This window comes from Corylus avellana, chromosome ca10, assembly GCF_901000735.1.
Source record: "Corylus avellana chromosome ca10, CavTom2PMs-1.0".
Taxonomy (NCBI): domain Eukaryota; kingdom Viridiplantae; phylum Streptophyta; class Magnoliopsida; order Fagales; family Betulaceae; genus Corylus; species Corylus avellana.
The window spans coordinates 16,823,953-16,845,185 of NC_081550.1; the positions used below are offsets into that span (position 1 = coordinate 16,823,953).

The 21,233-nt window shown below is 36.0% G+C and overlaps 2 protein-coding genes across 3 annotated transcripts; one reads left to right on the forward strand and one right to left on the reverse strand.

The window, feature by feature from the left end:
• The first annotated feature begins 6 nt into the window (after positions 1–6).
• Positions 7–4,403, forward strand: LOC132164143 (uncharacterized protein YKR070W). Its single transcript, XM_059574576.1, has 12 exons — positions 7–191; positions 328–431; positions 593–628; positions 788–861; positions 1,088–1,128; positions 1,540–1,611; positions 1,732–1,933; positions 2,116–2,211; positions 2,308–2,375; positions 2,468–2,672; positions 2,766–2,849; positions 4,102–4,403. Exons 1-12 carry the CDS (start codon positions 67–69, stop codon positions 4,168–4,170), a joined length of 1,176 nt encoding a protein of 391 aa, XP_059430559.1. The 5' UTR covers positions 7–66; the 3' UTR covers positions 4,171–4,403.
• A 386-nt stretch (positions 4,404–4,789) lies between these two features.
• LOC132164313 (enoyl-[acyl-carrier-protein] reductase, mitochondrial) lies at positions 4,790–12,570 on the reverse strand. 2 transcript variants are annotated; one of them, XM_059574803.1, is made up of 11 exons: positions 12,358–12,569; positions 12,180–12,277; positions 11,613–11,744; positions 10,486–10,629; positions 10,311–10,413; positions 10,032–10,131; positions 9,715–9,791; positions 9,511–9,589; positions 7,867–7,985; positions 7,636–7,761; positions 4,790–5,073 (listed from the first exon to the last, which is right to left on the reverse strand). In XM_059574803.1, the coding sequence occupies exons 1-10, from the start codon at positions 12,522–12,524 to the stop codon at positions 7,668–7,670; spliced, it is 1,113 nt and encodes a 370-aa protein (XP_059430786.1). In that variant the 5' UTR covers positions 12,525–12,569; the 3' UTR covers positions 4,790–5,073; positions 7,636–7,667. The 2 variants fall into 2 exon arrangements, with proteins under 2 accessions (XP_059430786.1, XP_059430787.1); XM_059574804.1 differs by lacking the exon at positions 4,790–5,073 and adding an exon at positions 5,082–7,535 and having other exon boundaries at positions 12,358–12,570.
• Between the last annotated feature and the right edge of the window lie 8,663 nt (positions 12,571–21,233).

The following is a 21,233-nucleotide window of genomic DNA, read 5'->3' on the forward strand; positions in this document are numbered from 1 at the left end:
TTGGTTGGGCAGTTTGGCAAACGAAAGGAGATTTCCAGAGCTTTCCTCATTTTCATCAGCTACAAGATGAGCTTTGGAATCCTCAGAAGGGCTTCACAAACGCGTCATCGTCCAAACACAAAGCAACTGCCGTCACTTCTTTCCCTACTATTTTCACGCTCGTTCTCTCAGCTTTGCTCGCAATCCCAACGGTTATTCACTCACTTTTTTCTTTTCTTTTTTAATCTCATATATATATATATATATATATATATATATATACACACCTAATCCTTTAGAGCTTAGTTTTGGTGTTTTGATTCTGGGTGATTGATGATTTAACTACAGGCCTTCTTTTGGTATTGCGTTCGACATCGACGGTGTCGTTTTGCGCGACCACACTCCCATCGGAGGATCCCCACTAGCTTTGAGAAGGTTATATGATGACTCTGGTACTACCCTCTATGTGTTTCTGCAATATTTTGTTTATTTGGTTTTGGGTTGATTTCACATTTTTATGTTTGATTATCAGTTTGTGCCCAAAAAAATAAAAATTCATTTTTCTTTGTCAGCATTAATCGTTGGCATTTTTCTGCTCTTATTTTGCAAGCAGGTGCTTTGAAGATTCCTTATGTTTTCTTGACAAATGGTTAGTCACCCATGTACTTAATTTTCGAGACTACAGTGTTTTCTTGAAAAAGGTTGTGTGCTTTTTTTTGTTGGAAGTTGTATGTTAGAGAAACTGGGTTTTGGATTTACATATCGAGTGTATGATTTAATAGTTAATGTTGGTGCTTTGAGTTAACAGGAGGTGGTTTTCGTGAATCCAAAAGAGCTTTAGAGTTAAGTGAACTCTTGGGTGTAAAAATTTTGCCATCACAGGTACAATTGTGAAGATCTTCAAAAATAGTTTTGAAGTGCTGTTTTTCTCTTCCTTTTCTATTGTCAACCATGTATGACAATTTGCTAGGCAGCCATGCTTGTTTAAGTGATTGTGATTTGTCGTTAATATCCTGAGAAATGGATGGTATTTGACCACAGAACTCCTGGGCTTTTGTTTTTGTATTGATTTTTGTTTCTCATTGTTTTAAGTACAATTATTTCTCAGGTGTTACAGGGCCATTCTCCTTTTAGACAGCTAGTGAATAGGTATGCCTTCAAACTGATTGTGATTTGTCGTTAATATCCAACTTGGTATGCAAATCAATGATGTGCAATCAAAAAAATTAATGTGCATGATGATAAAAGGCTCTGAACAAAGCTCAGGCATACATGTGCTTAAACCATTAGAAGCAACACATGCATTTAGATATGTCTATTTATCATATTCTATTCCATGTAATGTGTGTGACAGAATTTAGAGAATAACGAAAGATTAGACATGCCAAACAAAGGGGTACATCTTATGATATGTTACAACAATTGGAATAATTTCAGAATCTTGATCTTGGGGAGAGTAGAAAGCCTGAACTAAGATGGAGAACTACTTCATTTCATTGATAAGATCAAATTCATCTCTTTATGTTCCTCTCTTTAATGATTACATCTTGTGTTGTCCAGATATGAGAATGAATTCATTGTAGCCGTTGGAAAAGGTGAACCTGCTGCAGTGATGTTTGAATATGGATTTAAGTAAGGCTTTTGCCTTGTTGTATTGTCTTTGTGATTCACATTTGTTGAATGTCGTATAAATTCTCAAATATAATCTAAGGTGCCCCTGAATGACTTCGAGCTGATTGATTTTATTTGCAGAAACGTGATGTCGATAGATGAATATGCATCCTGCTTTGATGACATTGATCCACTGGCAAAATACAAAAAATGGACAACTAAGCTGGTTACTAATCAAAGTAGCAGTTTTGAGCAGATAGCTCCAAGAAAGAGTGTTTACTCGCAGAGAGTTCAGGCGGCATTTATTGTCAGCGATTCTGTTGACTGGAGCAGAGACATTCAGGTTATCCTAAACCAGTTGTTTATCTGATCATATGAACATCTTTTATGCCATTTAGTAGGATGTTTCTTGATTTATGCATGCAGTGTGACATGTGGCCCCCCTGCCCCTGGATCTCAAGTGTAATATTCTTGGTGTGGGAAACTTTTAATTTCTCAGCTGACTAAAATAGATCATGGTATCAGGTCCTCTGTGACATTTTAAGAACCGGAGGTCTTCCTGAAAGGGAAATTGGACACCAACCACCTCTATATTTTGCACATGATGACCTTAAATACCAGGTTAGTTGTGATGAATAGTGAAATTGCTTTCTTGAGTGCCTATATAACTATTCCTATTAAAACTACGAGATACTGACAAGGTGTCGCCAAAGGTAGGCTACTTTTCCTTCTGAACGTCTTGGCATGGGAGCTTTCAGAATTGCATTAGAATCCATTTTCAATAGGTAAGGGTAGAGAAAATACTTAAAATAGATTGTGGTATACTCTTATATCATGTGTAATGCACTGTTCTACATGCACTACTTTAATTATGCAGAATTCACCCTAATGCTCTGGAGTATACATCTTTCGGGAAGCCAAATCCATTTGTATTCAAGAATGCTGAAACTTTACTAAAGCAACTTGCATCATCTCTTGACCATGAACTACCTCTTGTGAACCATGCAATTGATGAAAGTCATTTCAAGACACTATATATGATAGGAGATAATCCTTCAGTTGACATCAAAGGTGCACAGCAGGTTTGTCTCTTGGTTTCATATTTTTGTACATTGTGAACACTATTGGTACATAAGAAGGATACCACAATAGATTATTATATTTTGCTTTTTCAGGCAGGACATCCCTGGTTTTCCATTCTGACTAGGACGGGGGTTTTTAAGGGAAAGGAAAATGATGCCGATTTTCCAGCAGACCTGGTTAGTGTTTGATGAACTCCTGTAGTAGTGTATTGTGCAAATTGGTACAGGTTAGAAGGCACATGTTTTTTTATTATCTGTTAATATTTGGTGAAATCAAGTTTTAAAGAGTAGCATGCCTTTTTCTATTATGGAGGGTTGGGGAGCCGTAGGGGATGTGGGTTTTACAAGTGCGATTTTTTCTTTGGGCGGGGGGATGATTGCATTGTTAGTTATTTGTAAGCTTGGTCCCAATTCTATCTCAACCCTACCTCACCAATGGGCTGAAGAAGTGTTAATAGAGAGTGCTGCTTGGAATACTACAAAATTTACATCAGTACCTTACAAGCTGACGTGGCAATGCCATGTAAGCCACTAAAATACTAAACTTATCACGTCAGCCATCCCCAAGGCGGTTCTAAGCAAGTCCCACCATTGGAGTCAATCCAGATCATGCACCCAATGCATTGCCGGAGTATGTGGAGGTTTCATTGGGCTTTTATGCGTAGATCCAATCGGACCACTATGAACATTGGTCTTTGTCCTTGAGGACGGCCAACCAACCCACCACTTCGAGGTCGTCCAACCACAGCATCACCATGCCGAAGCTCTGCTCCACGGCAATTCAGCTTGCGGTCTGTTTTGCACCAGATCTAGTTCATGACTCGAGCACAAATCGCGCTGAAGCTACTAGATCTTGGTGGATTCTGTGGTGCTCAGCAGGGTATCACAATGAAGGAGGAACGTCTGGCTCAGCAGCGCATCACGATGAAAGTGTGCCCTTTGGGGGTGGTTGCAACTACCGCAATGACTTTCAGGGTTGGCCATGACCTCCTCCCATGCCTCATGGGGGATGGTCGCGACCAACCCAATGGCTCAGGGGGTGGTGTGGCCGGCCACCAATGGGAGTGGGTGGGGGTGGCTGACCATCACCTCAAAGGTTAAAATGGAGGGGTGGTCTGGTCACTCCTCCTTTAATTTGCCTTTTTTATATTTCATATTTTTGCTTTTTTTAAGGCTCATGTGGCATCATTGAGTCACGTAAACTACCATGTCAATTTGTAAGGAAATGTAGTAAAAATTTGTAGTTCTCCCAATGTTGAATTGCTTCTTAATCTTAAATTATTGAAACAAAGAGCAGTGTTGGAGGCACACTAAGCAAAGCTTCCCAAATAAAATGGTAAAGATGAAAACTTGATAACTCTGCAACAATTTCCCTGTCAAGATTCAAGTTGGATGAAAATTATCTGAACTCCGTGTGTTGCTTGTGCAGGTTGTTGACACCGTAGAAGAAGCAGTGGACTATATTTTGAGAAAGGAGTGCACCTCATTAAATTTATAGATCCGTTACTTGTCCTCAAGGTTTGAATTTTTTTTACTGGTGATCGAGAGATATATGGAGGAAGCAGTCTAGGTCTAGGAATGTTATCTAAACTAAACAACGATGACCTACCTAGTTCCTGCTAGTTTTGCATAATCTGATCAACTCATTTTGTTAACCATTTTCAAATATTTTCTGTAATGACATTGATTCATAAAAAATTATTCATTTATTTAAAGGACTTTCTTTCTTTCTTTCTTTCTTTTTTTACCTTATCTCTCCCTTAATTTTGTCTGCAATAGTTCAAAAAGAAGACCAGGCTCCAAGACGTTCAAGAATAATGCTATAATGGCATCGAGTTTGTCCACCTGTAGTGATTTTCACGTGCTTATCATATGTCAATTAAAAAACTATGTTTCTCAAATGTTAATGGGCACATGGCAATTCTATAAACTGTGTTATAGGAAATTCTTTCAACTTAGTTTAGAGAAAAATTTTATCCGTCGACCATTGTTTGAAGAGGGCCAAGGAAAGGGGGTACAGTGGTCAGTGGTAGAGTTGAAGCAATGCAGCCTGATTATTTCCTAAACCCAACATGATCAAAGATAGAACTTGAACTGATTAGAAGTTCATGAGGAGGTGTTCTTGAAATGCGAATTACATCACTCGATTGTATTATAGACTTGAAAATTGCTTCCTCCATGGTCAAAGAATTCGAGTTACAGATAATAGAAATGGTTATTACAAGGAATTTTTCTTTTTTTGGCTTTAGCATTTGTCATCTCCAGCTAATTATCCTTTACTGTCTCTCATTGGTCGCTTCAAAGTCTTCCACGTGTACGAGGCCTTCAAGATACCTACTATACTTGAATGGATTATGATGTATTGCCTCACCATGGTGAATATTTACATTGACCAACATACCTATGAGGATGATTAAAGCATCATTAATAGGATAAACCATACAAACCCTCAAATCAATTCAAAGTTATAGTATTAAGCTCAGCTCAACGACAATGAGAGGATATTTAAAACTAGGGTTTCCAGTACAGTAAGAGTAAGCACATGTTTGTATAGGCACAGGTTTGTACAAAAGACAAACAACGTTACATGGGTTAACAAACATTGTACCACAATCTGAATAAAAATGGATAAATACCAATGGTGTGAAGTCGTGGACTACATAACCATCAAACCAATTTATGGCGTGTTTGAGATTGCATTTGAAGAGCCTAAAAGTGCTTTTAACACTAAAAAAGTCCTTTTGAAGAAAAAAGTACTCGTTTAGTAAAAAAATTAAAAAGGCTTTTAAAGATTCAAAAAACTTAAAAATTGCCAAAAACGCTTTTTAACTTAAAAACTCTATTTTTCAAACCCAATCCCAAACAAGTTCTTAAAGCGACAGCAGCCATGTGGCACATGTTTATTTATTCACATAAAGATCACACAACTACCAAAATACCACAAATTTCGTAATTAATTACCATTACATCCACCATCCACCAACCAAGTATGACCCACATCCATAACGGCCCACATAATTTTCACAACTCAACCACTTAAACCCTAAAATTGGCACTTCAACAAATCAATAAAACATACACAAATAGTTTCATCACTCTAAGGATGACCCACTATTGACACTAAAAAAGAACATCTACAAAACCGACACATATTTTCAATACATTTGTGGGTCGTTTTCACAACAAAACACCCAACATACTAAAAGTGACACTCAAAACCACAAATAGTTGGAAAAAATTAAAATAATAGCACTTCAAGGAAATTACCTTCACTTTAACGTTCAGGGTATCGTCTCGCAAGAAATTGGCTTTCTTCAATTGCTTAAAGTTTGATTTTTCAGACCGTAGATGATGGAAGCAAGAAGAATTTTCTTCACACTACTGACTATGATGGTAATTTAGGGATTCAGATAATTAACCTAGATTTATAATTTCCCTCCTCATATTTACTATTCACTTTAATTACCCTCCATCTCAATAGAATAAGGAGCTCTTCGGTAACATAACAAAATGGGCCGTTTCGATCCTAAGTGTCATGTATGATTCAAAAACCTGAATAGATTCAACAAAATACTGAAGGCGACAAATTGAGGATTGACTTCCAATTGAAGTATCCATGCATTTCTTTAAATCTAGATTGTTCATCCATATCATCAATTTTAGTTTTAAAAACTTTTAAACCCCTTTCGCCTTCGAGCAACTATCCTTGAAGGGATGGACAGATCATCTAAAACAATTGCTGGGTGGCTGAATCATCTCCAAAATAGCTTAGAATAGTCCAATTCATTAGCTATATTGGAGTGGTCAGACATCCTCAAGTACAGCTTACGATGACAAACCACTCCAAAATACAACTTAAGGGTGGCCGACCAACCCAAAACAAATGCAAAGGCAATCCAACCGGTCATCCCCTTAAGGGTGGTTGGCTGAAGGGGGAAATGGGTTGAAAAAAAAAATTAGGTTAAAATTGATGGCATGGCATAATCCAGGAATTGAAGCCCTTGCATTCTAGAGGATTTTAGGGGATCTGAACATGAAGTCTGAAACCCTCCCTAAATTTTAGAATAGTCTTGCACCTAAGTTGGTAGAATATCAGGGAAGGTTCGTAGTTGGCTGCACTCAAATACCTTTTGTGGACTTCAAATTACTGAAGGCATGCCACTGATAGCTTAAGTGCCAATGGGTAATGGATCTCATACACATATTGACCATGTCATTCATCAAATGCATAGTATTTTTTTCCTTCTCCCTTTTGTTTTCTCTTTTTAAAACAAAAAACACATAACACTAAAAATTATTTTCACTTTTATGTCACATTATAACGTTTTTTCAAACAAAACAAAAATAACACCCTCAAATAAAGGTCGCGCAGCCTAGGGCTAAGGGCAAGAGAGAGCTGTTAAATTTAGAAAGCTCTATTAATTATAGCATTGCTAGCACGTCTCCTCGGAGAAGGAAGGGCAAGACTATTGGGATGTAACGATTCGTGTGGGTTTTGAGGGCTTTGGGCTTCTTTGGGTTTTTGTTTTTGAGGGTTTTTGGGTGGATTTGTTGGGGTTCTTTTGTGGGTGAGCTTCGGCTTTCTCTTTTCTCTTTCTAATTAGGCGTTTCCACTTGTATACTTCCAATGTACGTTGGGGCGCCTTACGCTTTTAATAAAACTTCTTATTACTTATCAAAAAAAAAACACCCTCTAATAAGCATTAACAAATGGAGCCATTGCTTCCCGTGCACGTCCGTTACAATTTCTATTGTCATATCATATCTTATAAATATACTATTAAAAGAAAGTGACTATAAAGTTGAGCAATTTGACTGCTGATCTTTCCACTAATAATGGTGCTTCCATGACACTCAAATTTCCTGGTAAAGAAGTTCAGACTCTCACTGTGTCATTGGAGTCTGTAATGACGTGTAATAGAAAATCAAAACCCTAGAACTTCGACACAATGCATAGGATTACCTCAAACATTCGCCTTCAGTCTTGATTTGTAATTAGAATGTGAGGACCTGTTTTGGTTGGCTCCCTTGTTTTCCAAGTGCCTTATCTAATGCACTGTGAAAATTGTTAAAGGGAACCAGTTCCATCCTGCAAAGAGGAGCATCTCAATATATAACATGCTGATATAGTACATGATCAAAAAGATATAAACCAAATGGCAGCAAGTAATTTTGTCTATGAAAAATAACATACTCATATTTCAACTTCCCTTCTCGTGCTCGGTCCAGGAGGTAATCTATCATACTTCTGCACTCTTTTGCTTTATCTGTACCCATCCATTTCTGTAACCAGAATCCCCTCAAAGAAAGGTCCTGCAAAACAGATAGATGCAAACATGATATCACAGATATAGATCCAATGACAGTACTGAATATTTTTTCTGCTTAGTCAAAAGCATGTATATTGAGAATGATAAGCATAAAAAACCGTTTCATTTAGAAAGATGAAACAAAATCCCAAAACTCATTAGCCAAAAAATCAAAACCCACTGTATGGCAACGCCAATCCTATATTTCCCTTCTTTCAGACCATATTATCTTTCTTGATGTCTTCCTACCCCAGTTTAGTTTTGCATGTGTCAAGCTTTATCTCAGATTAATAATTGGAGAAGTTCACATTCATGCCTCCTTAACTTTTTAATTGGAACTTCAAATCTCTCAAATAGATGATGCAGGAATAGAAGGAAAATTCAAAAAGGTCAACCAGAAGATAGCATTGCACAAACGGCAATATAAAATTTGTTGCATTATGAGCTTGCATAAAGCCCGGAACACATTACATGCATCCAGACCAGGAAGTATCATCCTACTTGTTTAAAGAAGCAAAATGCAATCAATAAAAATACAACGAGAAACTAATAGAACTTTTCATAGTGAATTTGGCTTTATCATATTGTCCACTCCAGGATTATATTCGGGATAGGAGTATGATGAAGGTTGAATGGCTAACTTTCAAAAAACTAATCAGATAAACCAGTGAATCGCAGAACTTCAATGGCATTACTTTTTCATCATATACTACAGCCAGTTATACTCTAAGAACTAGCTGGTGACTTGCAACCTCAACAGTAACTCAATTTCATGCATGTGTCTGAATGAGTATCGAGTATACCCAGTGTGACAACTATTTCAGAGCATAAAGAATTGACATAAAAAACCGAATGTATCTTGAAGAATGTTCAACTATACAATTGTTATGCAAGGACAGCAAATAACAGATATTTGGACAGAAACCACACAACTGTCATGCAACTACACAATTCCTTTATTTTTTGTTTTCTTTACAAATGCATGTATTGAGCGGTGGAACACTTACTTTAGTAAAAGAATGGTACATGGATTTCCATCAATCTTATCCTGCAGACCAGTTGGAGTTGGCCAGACATGTAGTAGTTGATATCTAGAGCTAAAGACAGCTATCATGTTCAGCTAAGTTTTTTTATTATTTTTATACATAAGTAATCAAGATATCATTGTCAGTTATAATACTGTCGTTTTTAATATTTACTCTTATCTCCAACTTCCTTCAACGGGTTCTTCTTATATCTACCAATTGACAGTTCCTAGCCCTCTTTTTGTGATTAGACTTTCCCAATGAAGGTTTATTATGTTAAAAAAAAAAAAAAAAAAAAAAAAAAGGGCACTTCAAGGTTATTTCAATCTACTGGTTACCAATTTAGAATTCTCTAGTGTTTTTACTTTAGTCACATTTACTCCTCATCCCAGTTTAGCTTAAATAACAAACATGCAGTTTCTTAATTGCTGAACCTTTACTCCAACAATTAATAATTAGAAGAGGAAAACTACCAAACAAAGAGGAAAGGAAAGCATGGCTCACTTTAAAAATGAAAGATGACGTTGATACAGTAATAGGTTTCTTAGACATTCCACCATATGTTACCATAGTTCCTCCCTGCCTGAAAAAAAAAAATATATATATATCATTACATATCTCGAAGAATATTAGATTTCAGAGCCAAATTAAAAATGCTTAATTTTCTTTTTTTTTTTAAAAAAAAAAAAAAGCAATAGTATATGACACCTCAAAAATTTGAGAACCAAAGAAGCAGCATTTCCACCGACACAGTTAAATCCCAAAGCAGGTTCTGGTAGACTACCCTAGCGCATTAATGAAAGTAAATTAGAAAACATCAGAATCAACAAGTCATGATTAGTGCACCACATTTATGAGATGTAAAATGATAAAAACATAGCTGAACAACTCATATTCTAAGAAACAAAGATAACTGCCAGAGAACAATGCGTTTAACCAGCCTTTACATATGGGAAAGGATAAACACCTCTGATTACCCCTACATCAGACAGTACCAACTTTAATGAGTCAATAGATGACAGTACCAGGAGACCTTTGACATTCTTCACTTCCAGTTGACTCTCAGTAAAAACTTCATCAGCACCAAGATTTTTAAGCTTTTCTCTTGCTTCATCTGATCCAGCCCTGCAGGAACAGATGACGGTAAGTGAAACTAAGATTCTCATAGAAAAATTGTTTTGCTAAAGGCAGAATATTATGAGAGAAAAAACTAACATGCACCGACTGCTCAATGTTTTATGAGTTTATACATACACAGAAGTAAACAACCTAACGAACTTTGAGCCAAAATTTTCGATAAGCACCTGTCCCTTATTATATTTATACTATGGATACCACGATACTGTGCAAGCTGAATGATGCACTGTCCCACAATGCTTGTAGCCCCATTTTGCACGATAACATCTCCTATTCAAACCAAGCTAGTAAGGGTTAAACAGGTAAAAGTATAAAGTACTAAAATTAGGAATATGCCCATACCTGAGTTTAAAGTAACAAAGTCTTCAAGCATTTTTAGAGCAGTCAAAGGATTAACAGTAATTGTGGAAGCATATTCCACAGGTGAATCCTTATTAATTTTGTGCCAGACATCCTGATCTTTCACAATGTAAGTCTGCCATGTCCCTAAGCAGAAAAAAAAAAATCTCATTGTCCAATATGGTAAAGCAAAGCACATTAAATGCGTTTTGGATGCATATTCTTATATCCAAGAATTGCAGAAACATATGCCTTTTTATACGTCTTAATGAGACAAAACTGGTTCTCTCAACTTACTTAACAACCAAGAACATTTTGCAGCTTGGCAGTCATCTGTAAAGCCTGTTTTGGACTGCATTTGAAAGCTTAAGAAGTATTTTTAGTACCTAAAAAGCTGTGTCAAGCAAAAGGATGGTATATTTGATAAAAAATAAAAAAAAAACTCCAAAAGTACTTCTTTGATTTTTTTTACTCTAAAAAGGGCAAAAACACACTTTTGAAAAAAGCTTTAAAATGAAACTTTTTCAAAAAAGCTTTTTTTGGCTTTAAAATCTCTATTTCCCAATGCAATTCCAAACATGCTCTTAAGCTTTAAAACTCATTCTTTCACAGCTTGTAACTGTTAAAAGTTGTGGATTTTTCAGCCCTTCTAAATCCAGCCCCTTCTTCTTTTCCCATTGATTGCAACATATCATGTTCTATATAATTGCAAAGCATTTACCATGTCCAACTTTGCATTTTTACAATAAAATTGTGCAATTTAAATAAAAACAACTCAAAATGTGAGCAGCATGACTGCAAAGACTGAAATGGTTTTGCTCCAGTCTTCAGGTAGTTGCTATTACATGCATTTTCCCATATTTTTCAATTCTTGGTTACTTTGACTTTTTGATACCATTGTCTTCTCCTGTATACTTCTGTCATTCTTGGGTCGTCTTAAAGAAAAAAATATATATCTTTACTTATTTAAAAGAAATGTATTCAAAAACTTCTATTTAGGATAATGGTTTGACATATATTCAATAAAAATTCACTTTGATAAGCCATAGGACCTCCTAAATGCTGGGAAACAAAACCCAAGTAAATGAAAAGCATCTCTTAATTATATCTCTGCCAAACAGAAAACATACCAGAAGAAGGTGGCGATGGGATGACCCAATCACCAGGCGAGAGACCCTTAACAGCAGAGCCCACTGAGTGTACCTCTCCAACACCCTCATATCCTCCAACTGCAGGCACTTGTGGCCTCACAGGGTACACACCTACAGCAACATCCACAAACCATTTCTAATACTTGTCAAAAATTATTTCAGACAAAATGTGGAAAAAAAACTATGCAAGAAGAACGCAATATCACATTCAAATTAGCCATGAAGAACAAAAATATTTAACATTGTTCAATAACCTGATACTTTTTTTCATTCATTTTATATAAAAGAATATACCGCATATTCCCTGCATTCGGATTTGTTTGGCTGATCATAAATGTGAAAGTCAAGATCTAATATCACTTTTTAGTTGCATATGAAACTGTAGAAACCTAAAGGCCGTACTCAATTAAGCTTAACACGGCCATTTAGCTCAATTAAGCAACCCAATGGAGGCTGATCTCTTTAATATCAACCCTAATCAATGCATTGCGAATATACACATTAAAATAGAACCAGAAGAACAAAGAAAATACGAAGAAAGAGAACCTTCAATTCGGTTGATATCGGAGGGGTTGATAGGAGCGGCAAGCATTTTCACGCACACGTCGTTCTCTCTCACTTCTACCGGCGGTAGCTCTATCACTCTGCAACCCAAACACAAACCCTAAAACAAAATAAAAATAAAAGAAATAGAGCTCGGTGGCATAGGGATTGGAGTTAGGACCTGGTGACAGTGTCGGGTGGACCGTGTCGCTCGTAGACGACGGCCTTGGACGGCGGCGACATGGTGACCGAGAACGCTCGCACGCGTAGGGCTTGTGCCCGTGGCACGAGGTGTGACCATGATGATCCACTCAGAGCTTTCAGAGCTACTGATCTCACCGACGCCATTTCCGTCTCTCCCTCTTGGAGCTTTTCGGTGTGGCTGTTCTACGCTTAGCGCTTTTGCTGTTTTTCTTATCCTCAGTTATAAAACGCATTGTCGTTTTGCCTTCCCACGAGACGGTTTCCGTTCTTGAGAACGTACTATCGTTTTGATGCAAACAGAGTGTACGGAACTCAAGAGCATGTTTGGCATTATATTTGAAAAAATATATAATTTTTAAATTTTAAGTAAAAAATTTTTTTTTAGTTTTTTATTTTTTTTTTTACAAAAGTTTAATTTTTTGTTAAAAGTGCATTTTGGTCATTTTTATGCTTTTTGAATCCTAAAAGCGCTTTTCAAATTTTTTTTACTAAACAGATACTTTTTTTTTTTTTTCAAATAGACTTTTTAAGTATTAAACGTACTTTTATGCCTCTCAAACGCATACCCAAAATGGTTTCAATCTTTTTGCTGTTATTAAAGGTTTATTAACAATTAAAAAATTCTATATAAATTATTAGTAATTAGTCATAGTTTAATTGTGATAATTATTCATAAAACATTAATAAATGTTAAATTTCACTTATAGATCAATACGAAAAGAGACACAGATTGAGAACTTGTACTCCAAGAGAGAGTTTTCAAACAGCTCAAAGAAATAAATTGAGCACTTGCAAGAGATAAATAAAAGAGAAAAATAATTTTCAAGTGCTCAAAGAGAATAGAATGGAATTGTTTTAGAACGACATAGAATGGTCCACCACTTAGATGTTTCTATTTCGAGTGTACTCATAGTTAATCAGGCTAGTCTCATTTTATAGAGGACTCCTTTTGCGGCCATAAATTGAGTTTTTTTTTTTAAGTGGAATTTGAATATTTCATTCATCAAAAGAACTTTTCTTGAACATTACAATCTCCCAAATACACTCAGGAACAAAGTCACTCCATAGATGAGTTTTGTTTAGCTGCAACGCCAACTTACCGACCCTGTGTGCTGCTTCATTAGTATCTCGCTTGACCTGGTTCACCCCCCATGAAGAACAGCTGTGGAGAATGGTCTTGGCATCTTCCAACAAGTGCCCATACTTCGTCGAACTTCGGTCTTCTTGCCTTAGCATGTTCACCACCTCTAGAGAGTCACCCTCAAGAATAACATGTTGGACTTCCTTATGCCTTACGAGTTCTATTGTTGCTCATGCCGCTACCGCTTCAACCTTCGTGGAGTCTAAGATATAGGGTTTCGTCATGCACATCATCGCCACCATTCGCCTTCATGATTGCGAGCCACTATCCTAACCCCCATCTTCTTCCTATTTGTGTCAAGTGCAGTGTCCCAGTTGAATTTAAGGATTCCCTGAAGCGGTGCCCTCCAAGATTCTTGTGCTTGTTGCCTATTCCAAGTTGTGCAATCCTACAAAGCCTGATCTGCTTTCACCGATGCTTCCCTTTGGTCTGAACCTTGTTGGAGGACTAGCTTCGGCGGAGTGAACTCCCCTTCAAATACCCACTTGTTCCTTCTCAGCCAGATTTGCCCAGCCACACAAGCTACTAGTTCTATTTCCGCTTCCTCCAACCAACCCCGAAGCTTGTCAAAAGTGTTCAAGAAGGCCTCTTCATTGCTGGTACTCTTTTGCAACTTTTTATCACATTCAGTCCATACGTCCCTAGCTGAGGAGAATCTCCATAATATATGGCCCACTATCTTGACTTCTAGCTTGCAAATCGGGCAAAGAAGATCTTCTGTGATCTTGCGCTTGAACAGGTTTTCCTTGGTGGGAAGGATGTTGTTGTATGCCTGCCATAGGAACATTTTAACTGTCCTTGGTCCCCTTATTTTCCATATGTGTTTCCACAGGTTGGTCATAGAGCTTGACGTTGAGCTCCCCCAGTCTCCCGTGACCATACATCCTTGGCTAGATGGTATGCACTATGGACCGTGTATACACCTGCCTTATTACCTCCCCAAACCATGTAATCAATTTATGTTCTTGGACAAATCACCATTCCACAAATCAACTTGGCTTCTTCCGGATTGAACACCTCCTCTACAAGGGGAATATTCCACCAATTTGTATCCATGTCGATCAAATCACAAACCTTGGCCACACTGTCAAGAATTTGGATTGGACTTTGGATTGCATGAGTCGTTGCCGATGGGATCCACTTGTCCTTCCAAATGTTAATGGACTCTCCATCTTCTACTCGCTATATTAATCCTTCTTTCAGGAGAGGTTTAGCATTCCAAATGCTACGCCAAGCATATGAAGGTTTATTGCCTAAGGGAGTTCCCAAGAACGTGTCACTTGGGTAGTATTTCTCTTTAAAAATCATGGCCACCAGTGAGTTGGGGAATTGAATTAAACACCATCCTTGCTTCACCAACAAGGCCATATTGAAGCACTCTTAAGTCTCGATAACCCAAACTGCCTTGCTCCTTTGCCCTACCCAACTTTTCCCAACTCATCCATGCCATTTTATTCTTGTTATCCTTGTGTCCCCACCAAAACTTCGACATCTTAGAATTGATGTCATTGCAGAGAGTTTTTTTCGATATCTCGTGGGTCTCTTTGTGGAGTTGCTAGGGGTTGGTTAACTTGAGCACGACGACCACGAGCAGCCATAGAAATCAAGACTTGAGCAACCTTAGCTCTGATACCAATTTGATACCGAATAGAAATGGAGATGGAAAACAAATACACAAATTCACACTCTAATGACAGATAGAAGTTCACCACCCAATAGATAACACCAAAGGGATACAGAATATCACCACTCAAAGAATTATCATAAGGGATACAGAACTAGAATACTCACCACTCTAAAGCTCACACCAAAGAGATACAGAGATACAGAGATACAAAGAGAACTCTCTTCTTAAAAGCCAAAGGCTGGTTTTTTAACACAATACTCTAGTTTGACCTACACTTGCACACACAAGTATTATATAAGCTTAGAACAACCATCTAAGCATATGATAAGCATCTAATGAAGTTCAACAAGTAATAATGGCATAAAACAATCATTAATTTGTGGGGCAGCAGACAAGGGGACAAACAACCACCTTAATGCGTATTCCCGAGAAGGTTGACCACTCCATTTGAAACCGTCATAACTTTTGGCTCGTGACTCCAAATGATCTGAAACCTTTTTAATTGGAAAGATAAGATTCTGAACTTCAAGTTAGACCTAGGAATGTGTTCAAAATGATCAAGTAATGGATGGCTATAATATTTTTGAACTCACTAGAACTCTCTAGACTGCATCGGGATTTCTTCAATTTGGGCCTTGGCATTCTGTTGGGCTTGTGGACTTATTTGGATTAAAGCTTTGGAAATTGTTAATGGACTCTTGCTGGACACACCCGTGTCAGCATGACTGGCCAGCAGTGGTGCGTAGAATGCGTGAGGGTATGTTGAGTTTTTGTTGTTTTTTTCTATTATTATTTTATTTTCATTGTTTTTAAATAAAAATGTATTATCTGTATATCTGCTTTTAACAGCGATCTAAGGGGTGGAGTTTTAGTCATTTTCTTATGGTTTGCTTTTATGAATCTTTAAGAATAATGGAATTGGTTTCCGATCGGTCATTTCTTTTCTTATGGTTCCTTTCTAGGAGCAAACCATAAACTGATGACAGAGGAGTTATTAGGCATAAAGAAAAATTGTCACTATAGAAGAGACAGTGAAGTGAATTGCGTTTGTTAAGGCATTAGTAGCGAAGATGAAAAAAGCTAGAAAATCAATGACCTGGCAGTGGATAAAGATGTGATTCAGCGGAATTTATTGTAAATCTAAAACTGATTGGGACAGTGGCATTTCATAAATATTGTCTTATAATAGCTTGAGAGGCTATTGTGTGTGTCATAAATAATGTTTGAGTAGTGAAAATTTCAAATTGTATACTTGGCATTATACATTTTGCCACATTTAATTGTTATATCAATGAAGAGATAACTCGTTCAAAAAAACAAAAAAAAAAAACAAAGAGTCTTTCTAGAATTTAAAGTTCAAGTAAAATATTTTTAAGAATTTTTTTTTTCCAATACTTTTTTTTTCACTTAAAACAATTTTCAACTCATACAAAAAATCAAAAATATTTTTTATAGTTTCATTCAATCATATTAACTAATAAAAATTAGTTTTTATTCACAACCTAAAAATATTAACAACTCAAGTTGACATTGAAACATTACTAGAACATGAGGATAATAAATGGAAGCAGCAAGCAAAATAAAGTTGGTATCAAGGTATCAATATGGGGATAAAAATAAACCCTTCTTTCATGCATGGGCAAGTCATAGAAGGAGAATCAATCATATTAAGAGGGTCACAGACAAGGAAGTGAGAGAATGGTCGAAGGCGAAGGGGATTGGCGAAGCTTTTGTACAATTCTATAAGCAGTTATTCATGTTGGAGGGGGCGGTTGGCATAGAGGAGTGTTTGGCAGGGTTGGAGGCACGGGTGACAACCGACATGAATAGTTGGCTTTTACGACCTTTTATGATGGCTGATATTGACACAACACTTGGACAGATGCATCCCCTCAAATCTCCTGGACCGGATGGTTAAGAGGTGTCAATGCGGGCGATTTCTAACCGCCCGCTAACCTCTTAACCGTATTAACTGCTAACCACCTAACCGTTATAACTCCCTAGTAGTTAGCGGTTAGAGGTTATTGGGTTTACTAACTGTAACCACTAACCGCCTTTTTATATAATATATTTTTATAATTATAATTATAATTATAATAATATTTATACATATAACATAATCACATGATCATTAAATCACACTTTTTTTTTTAGATAATTAAATCACAATTTGAGTATTAAATGTATAAGATCAATACTTAATTATATGATTAAATGACAATTCAAATACTTTATTCAAGTTAATCATATTATTAATGTACAATGATAATGTGATTTGTATAATATCAAATTGAGTAATTGATATTAGATTAAACAATGTGTTACTTATAGGGGTAAAGACTAAATAACCCCTAGAGGTTTCACTTGAATTTTTTTTCCCCTTAGGGTTTATTTTTTATCACATGAGGTCCCTTGAGCAGTAAGGTGAATTAGAACCTAACTACAGATTAATTGGTAATTCAGTTATTTATGAAATTCGCGTGGAATTAGAAGCTTACATTTGGCATAAATGGCCACGTTATCAGTGATGAGGTGGCACCTAATTAAATTTTAAAAAAAATTAAAATTAAAAATCTATTTTTTTCATTAAAAAAAAATTGGGGTGACTCGGCCACCCCCATGGAGCCAAGGGGGTGGTTTCGGCCAACCCCCAATTTTTTTTTTTTTAATGAAAAAAATATATTTTTTAATTCTAATTTTTTTAAAAAAAAATAAAAAATTTAATTATGTGCCACGTCATCAGTGATGACGTGGCCACTTATGCCAAATGTAAGCTTCTAATTGGTTCACGTGGAGTTCCGTTAAGTCAACTAACGGTCAATGGATGGAAGAATGAATTGGCCTTTTATCAAAACCGGAAGGACCTCCTGTGATAAAAAATAAACCCTAGAAAAAAAAATTAAGTGAAACCCCATGGAGTTATTTAGTATTTACCTCTTACTTATAACCACAATTGAAGTATTAATGTATTATCATTATAATTTTAGCAATTTATATATTATTACTATAATTAATATGATTATATCACATGATGAATTGATCATTAAATCATATGATTATATAATAACAAATAATACATATATAATATGACATAACTCATAAGTCATAAGTCTACAGGTTAATCATGTGATTCATATTATTCATGTACATTGTACAATGATAATTACAATTGAATTAAACAATGTGTTACTTATAACCACAATTGAATCGAAGCATTATTATTTATTAGATACTTTATTCTTAGAAAACATATATCAAATTATCTTAGATTCTTAGATCTAAGATAGTTTTATTATATTAAAATGAATTGTGATTTGTAAAATAATATGATCATATAATTTAAGTATGAGTGTATGACCATTAGATCCTTAGGAATTTAGGACTTAGGAGTTTTAGTATTACCATAATACCATTCGATAATAAGTCCAATTCAAAAAAAAAAAAAAAAAAAGAGATTATAAGTAAATATGATAATAATTTAAATCATTAATCATATGATTATATAATATCAAATTAAGTAATTGACATTAGATTCAACAATATGTTACTTATAGGGGTGTAAGGGAGCAAGCCGCTCGCGCTCGAGTTCGGGCTCAGTTCGGGCTCGACTCGAATATTAAATGAAGAGTTTCGTAAACACGAATTCTAGCTTCAATATTAAACAAAGCAAGTTCGGCTCGACTCGACTAAGCTCGCGAGCAAGTTCGTATAAGGCTTGCCTCGATTATTAGGCTCAGCTCTTATATTTTTTTAATAAGTAACAAATAACAATATATAGTCAACATTACTCAATAATAACAAATATATTATATACCTTTGTTTTTTGTTATTTATGCATATGTGTGTGAGTATATATATATAAACACACACACACACACACACACACATATATATATATAAGAAATATTTGATTTTATCATTAATCATTTTATCATATGGTATATCTGCATAAGTTATTGTGTTAAAACGTATATCACATAATCTTAGATCTAAGATAATATTAATATGAATTGTAAGATAATATGATCATATAATTTAACTATTTAAGTATGAATAATAACATTGACCTATATAATGATTCAATCATATAAGTATATAAATGTTTACATATAAGATACAATATATCTTAATATTGACATTATACTTAACTTGTGTTAAGCATTAACATTTTAATATATTAACTAAATAATACTATATGTAATATGATGGTAGACTATTAGTGTGTGTGTGTGTGACATAAAGTCGTTTGACATTGTCATTTAAAAAACATAAGAAACGAAAAAACGCGATTGAAAAAAACACAATTTTTAAAATCACAATTATTAAAATTGAAATATCAAACTAAACTTAAATAATACTAAATAACACAATTTTTATTCCTAATTCCTAAATTTTGAATTTTAAATTTTTGATTGGATTTAATCTTGGCTGTCTAATTGAATTGAATTTAATATCGGCTGTTGGATTTGATTAATGGAACCAGTCTCACCATAAGACGCACACACAGGATTATGATAGATCCCAGCAAAATTGAGGTAATCACTAGCTAGCCTATTCCCAAGTCCCTTCATGACATCAGAAGCTTTCATGGAATTTCATCATTGTACCGGCATTTCATCAAAGGCTTCAGCATCACTATTGCTCCCATCACAGAATGCCTTAAGGGAGGAACGTTTAAGTGGACGGAAGAAGCCCAAAAGAGCTTTGAACTTTTTAAGCAGAAAGTAACGGATTTCTCCAAAGTGTTTGAAATTGATTGCGATGCTTCTAATATGGGAATTGGTGGTGTTCTCAACCAAGAAGGCAAGCCAATTGCCTTTTTCAGTGAAAAGCTTAATGACTCTCGAAAGAAGTATTCCACCTATGACAAAGAATTCTATGCTCTTGTTCGTGCCTTGGAGCATTGGAGTCATTATCTACTCTCCAAAGAATTTATACTTCATTCTAACCATGAAGCTTTGAAGTACTTGAATAGCCAGCAGAAGCTCAACACACGACATGCAAAATGGAGTGAGTTTTTGCAAGCTTTTTCATTCTCAATTAAGCACAAGGTAGTTAAACTCCATGCAAGTGCAGGTTGTGGGTTTTGAAGTTGTCAACCAACTTTACAAAGATGATCCTAATTTTGGCTGTGTTTGGAAGGAATGTTTTAATGGTCCTAACAACCATTTCTTGCTGCAAGATGGTTTTCTTTTCAAAAACAACCATTTATGCATTCCCCAATGTTCATTAAGAGAAGCCACTATCAAAGAAGCCCATGGAGGAGGTCTTGCTGGTCATTTTGGCAGTGACAAAACTTTAGCTCTTGTGCAGGAGAATTTCATTTGGCCCAAGATAGTACGAGATGTTGTGCGGCACGTGAAGCAATTTTGAATTTGCCACCTCGCAAAGAGTCGCAAACAGAACACCAGACTATATATCTCATTGCCTGTTTCAAATGCTCCATGAGAGGATATTAGTCTTGACTTTGTTGTGGGTTTACCTAGAACCAAAAGGAACAAAGATTCTATTATGGTGGTGGTTGACCGATTCTCAAAGATGACCCATTTTGTTCCTTGCAACAAAACTCTTGATGCATCATGCATCTCATGTTGCTGATTTGTATTTCAGAGAGATAGTCAAGCTTCAGGGCATTCCCAAAACGTTCACTTCCGACCATGATTCCAAGTTTGTTGGTCATTTTTGGCGTACACTTTGGCGAAAGCTTGGAACTATCCTCTAATTCAGCTCTGCATACTATCCCCAAACAGATGGTCAAACTGAAGTTGTTAATCGAAGTTTGAGAAACCTCTTGAGGAGTTTTGTGGGAAAGAACATCCGTCAATGGGATCTCCTCCTTGCCCAAGCTGAATTTGCCTATAATAGGTCTACTAGTCAAACCACTGGTTGTAGTCCTTTTAAAGCTGTCTATGGCCTAAACCCCATTAGCCCTCTTGATTTGGCTCTAATTCCTACAACCATTCAATTTAGTGGCAATGCTAATGAACGAGCCAAGGGAATCAAAAAGTTGCATAAGCAGGTTCGAGGTCATATTCAGAAGCAAAATGAGAAGTATCGAACATAGGCCAATAAGCATAGAAAGCCA

Coding starts and splice junctions, on each gene's coding strand:
- LOC132164143 (XM_059574576.1), top strand. CDS start 67: ATGAGCTTTGGAATCCTCAGAAGGGCTTCACAAACGCGTCATCGTCCA. Junction 862..1,087: donor TAAAAATTTTGCCATCACAG/GTACAATTGTGA, acceptor ATTATTTCTCAG/GTGTTACAGGGCCATTCTCC. Junction 1,934..2,115: donor ACTGGAGCAGAGACATTCAG/GTTATCCTAAAC, acceptor TCATGGTATCAG/GTCCTCTGTGACATTTTAAG.
- LOC132164313 (XM_059574803.1), bottom strand. CDS start 12,524: ATGGCGTCGGTGAGATCAGTAGCTCTGAAAGCTCTGAGTGGATCATCA. Junction 10,630..11,612: donor CCCATCGCCACCTTCTTCTG/GTATGTTTTCTG, acceptor TTTTCTGCTTAG/GGACATGGCAGACTTACATT. Junction 9,590..9,714: donor TTGGTTCTCAAATTTTTGAG/GTGTCATATACT, acceptor TTTTTTTTTCAG/GCAGGGAGGAACTATGGTAA.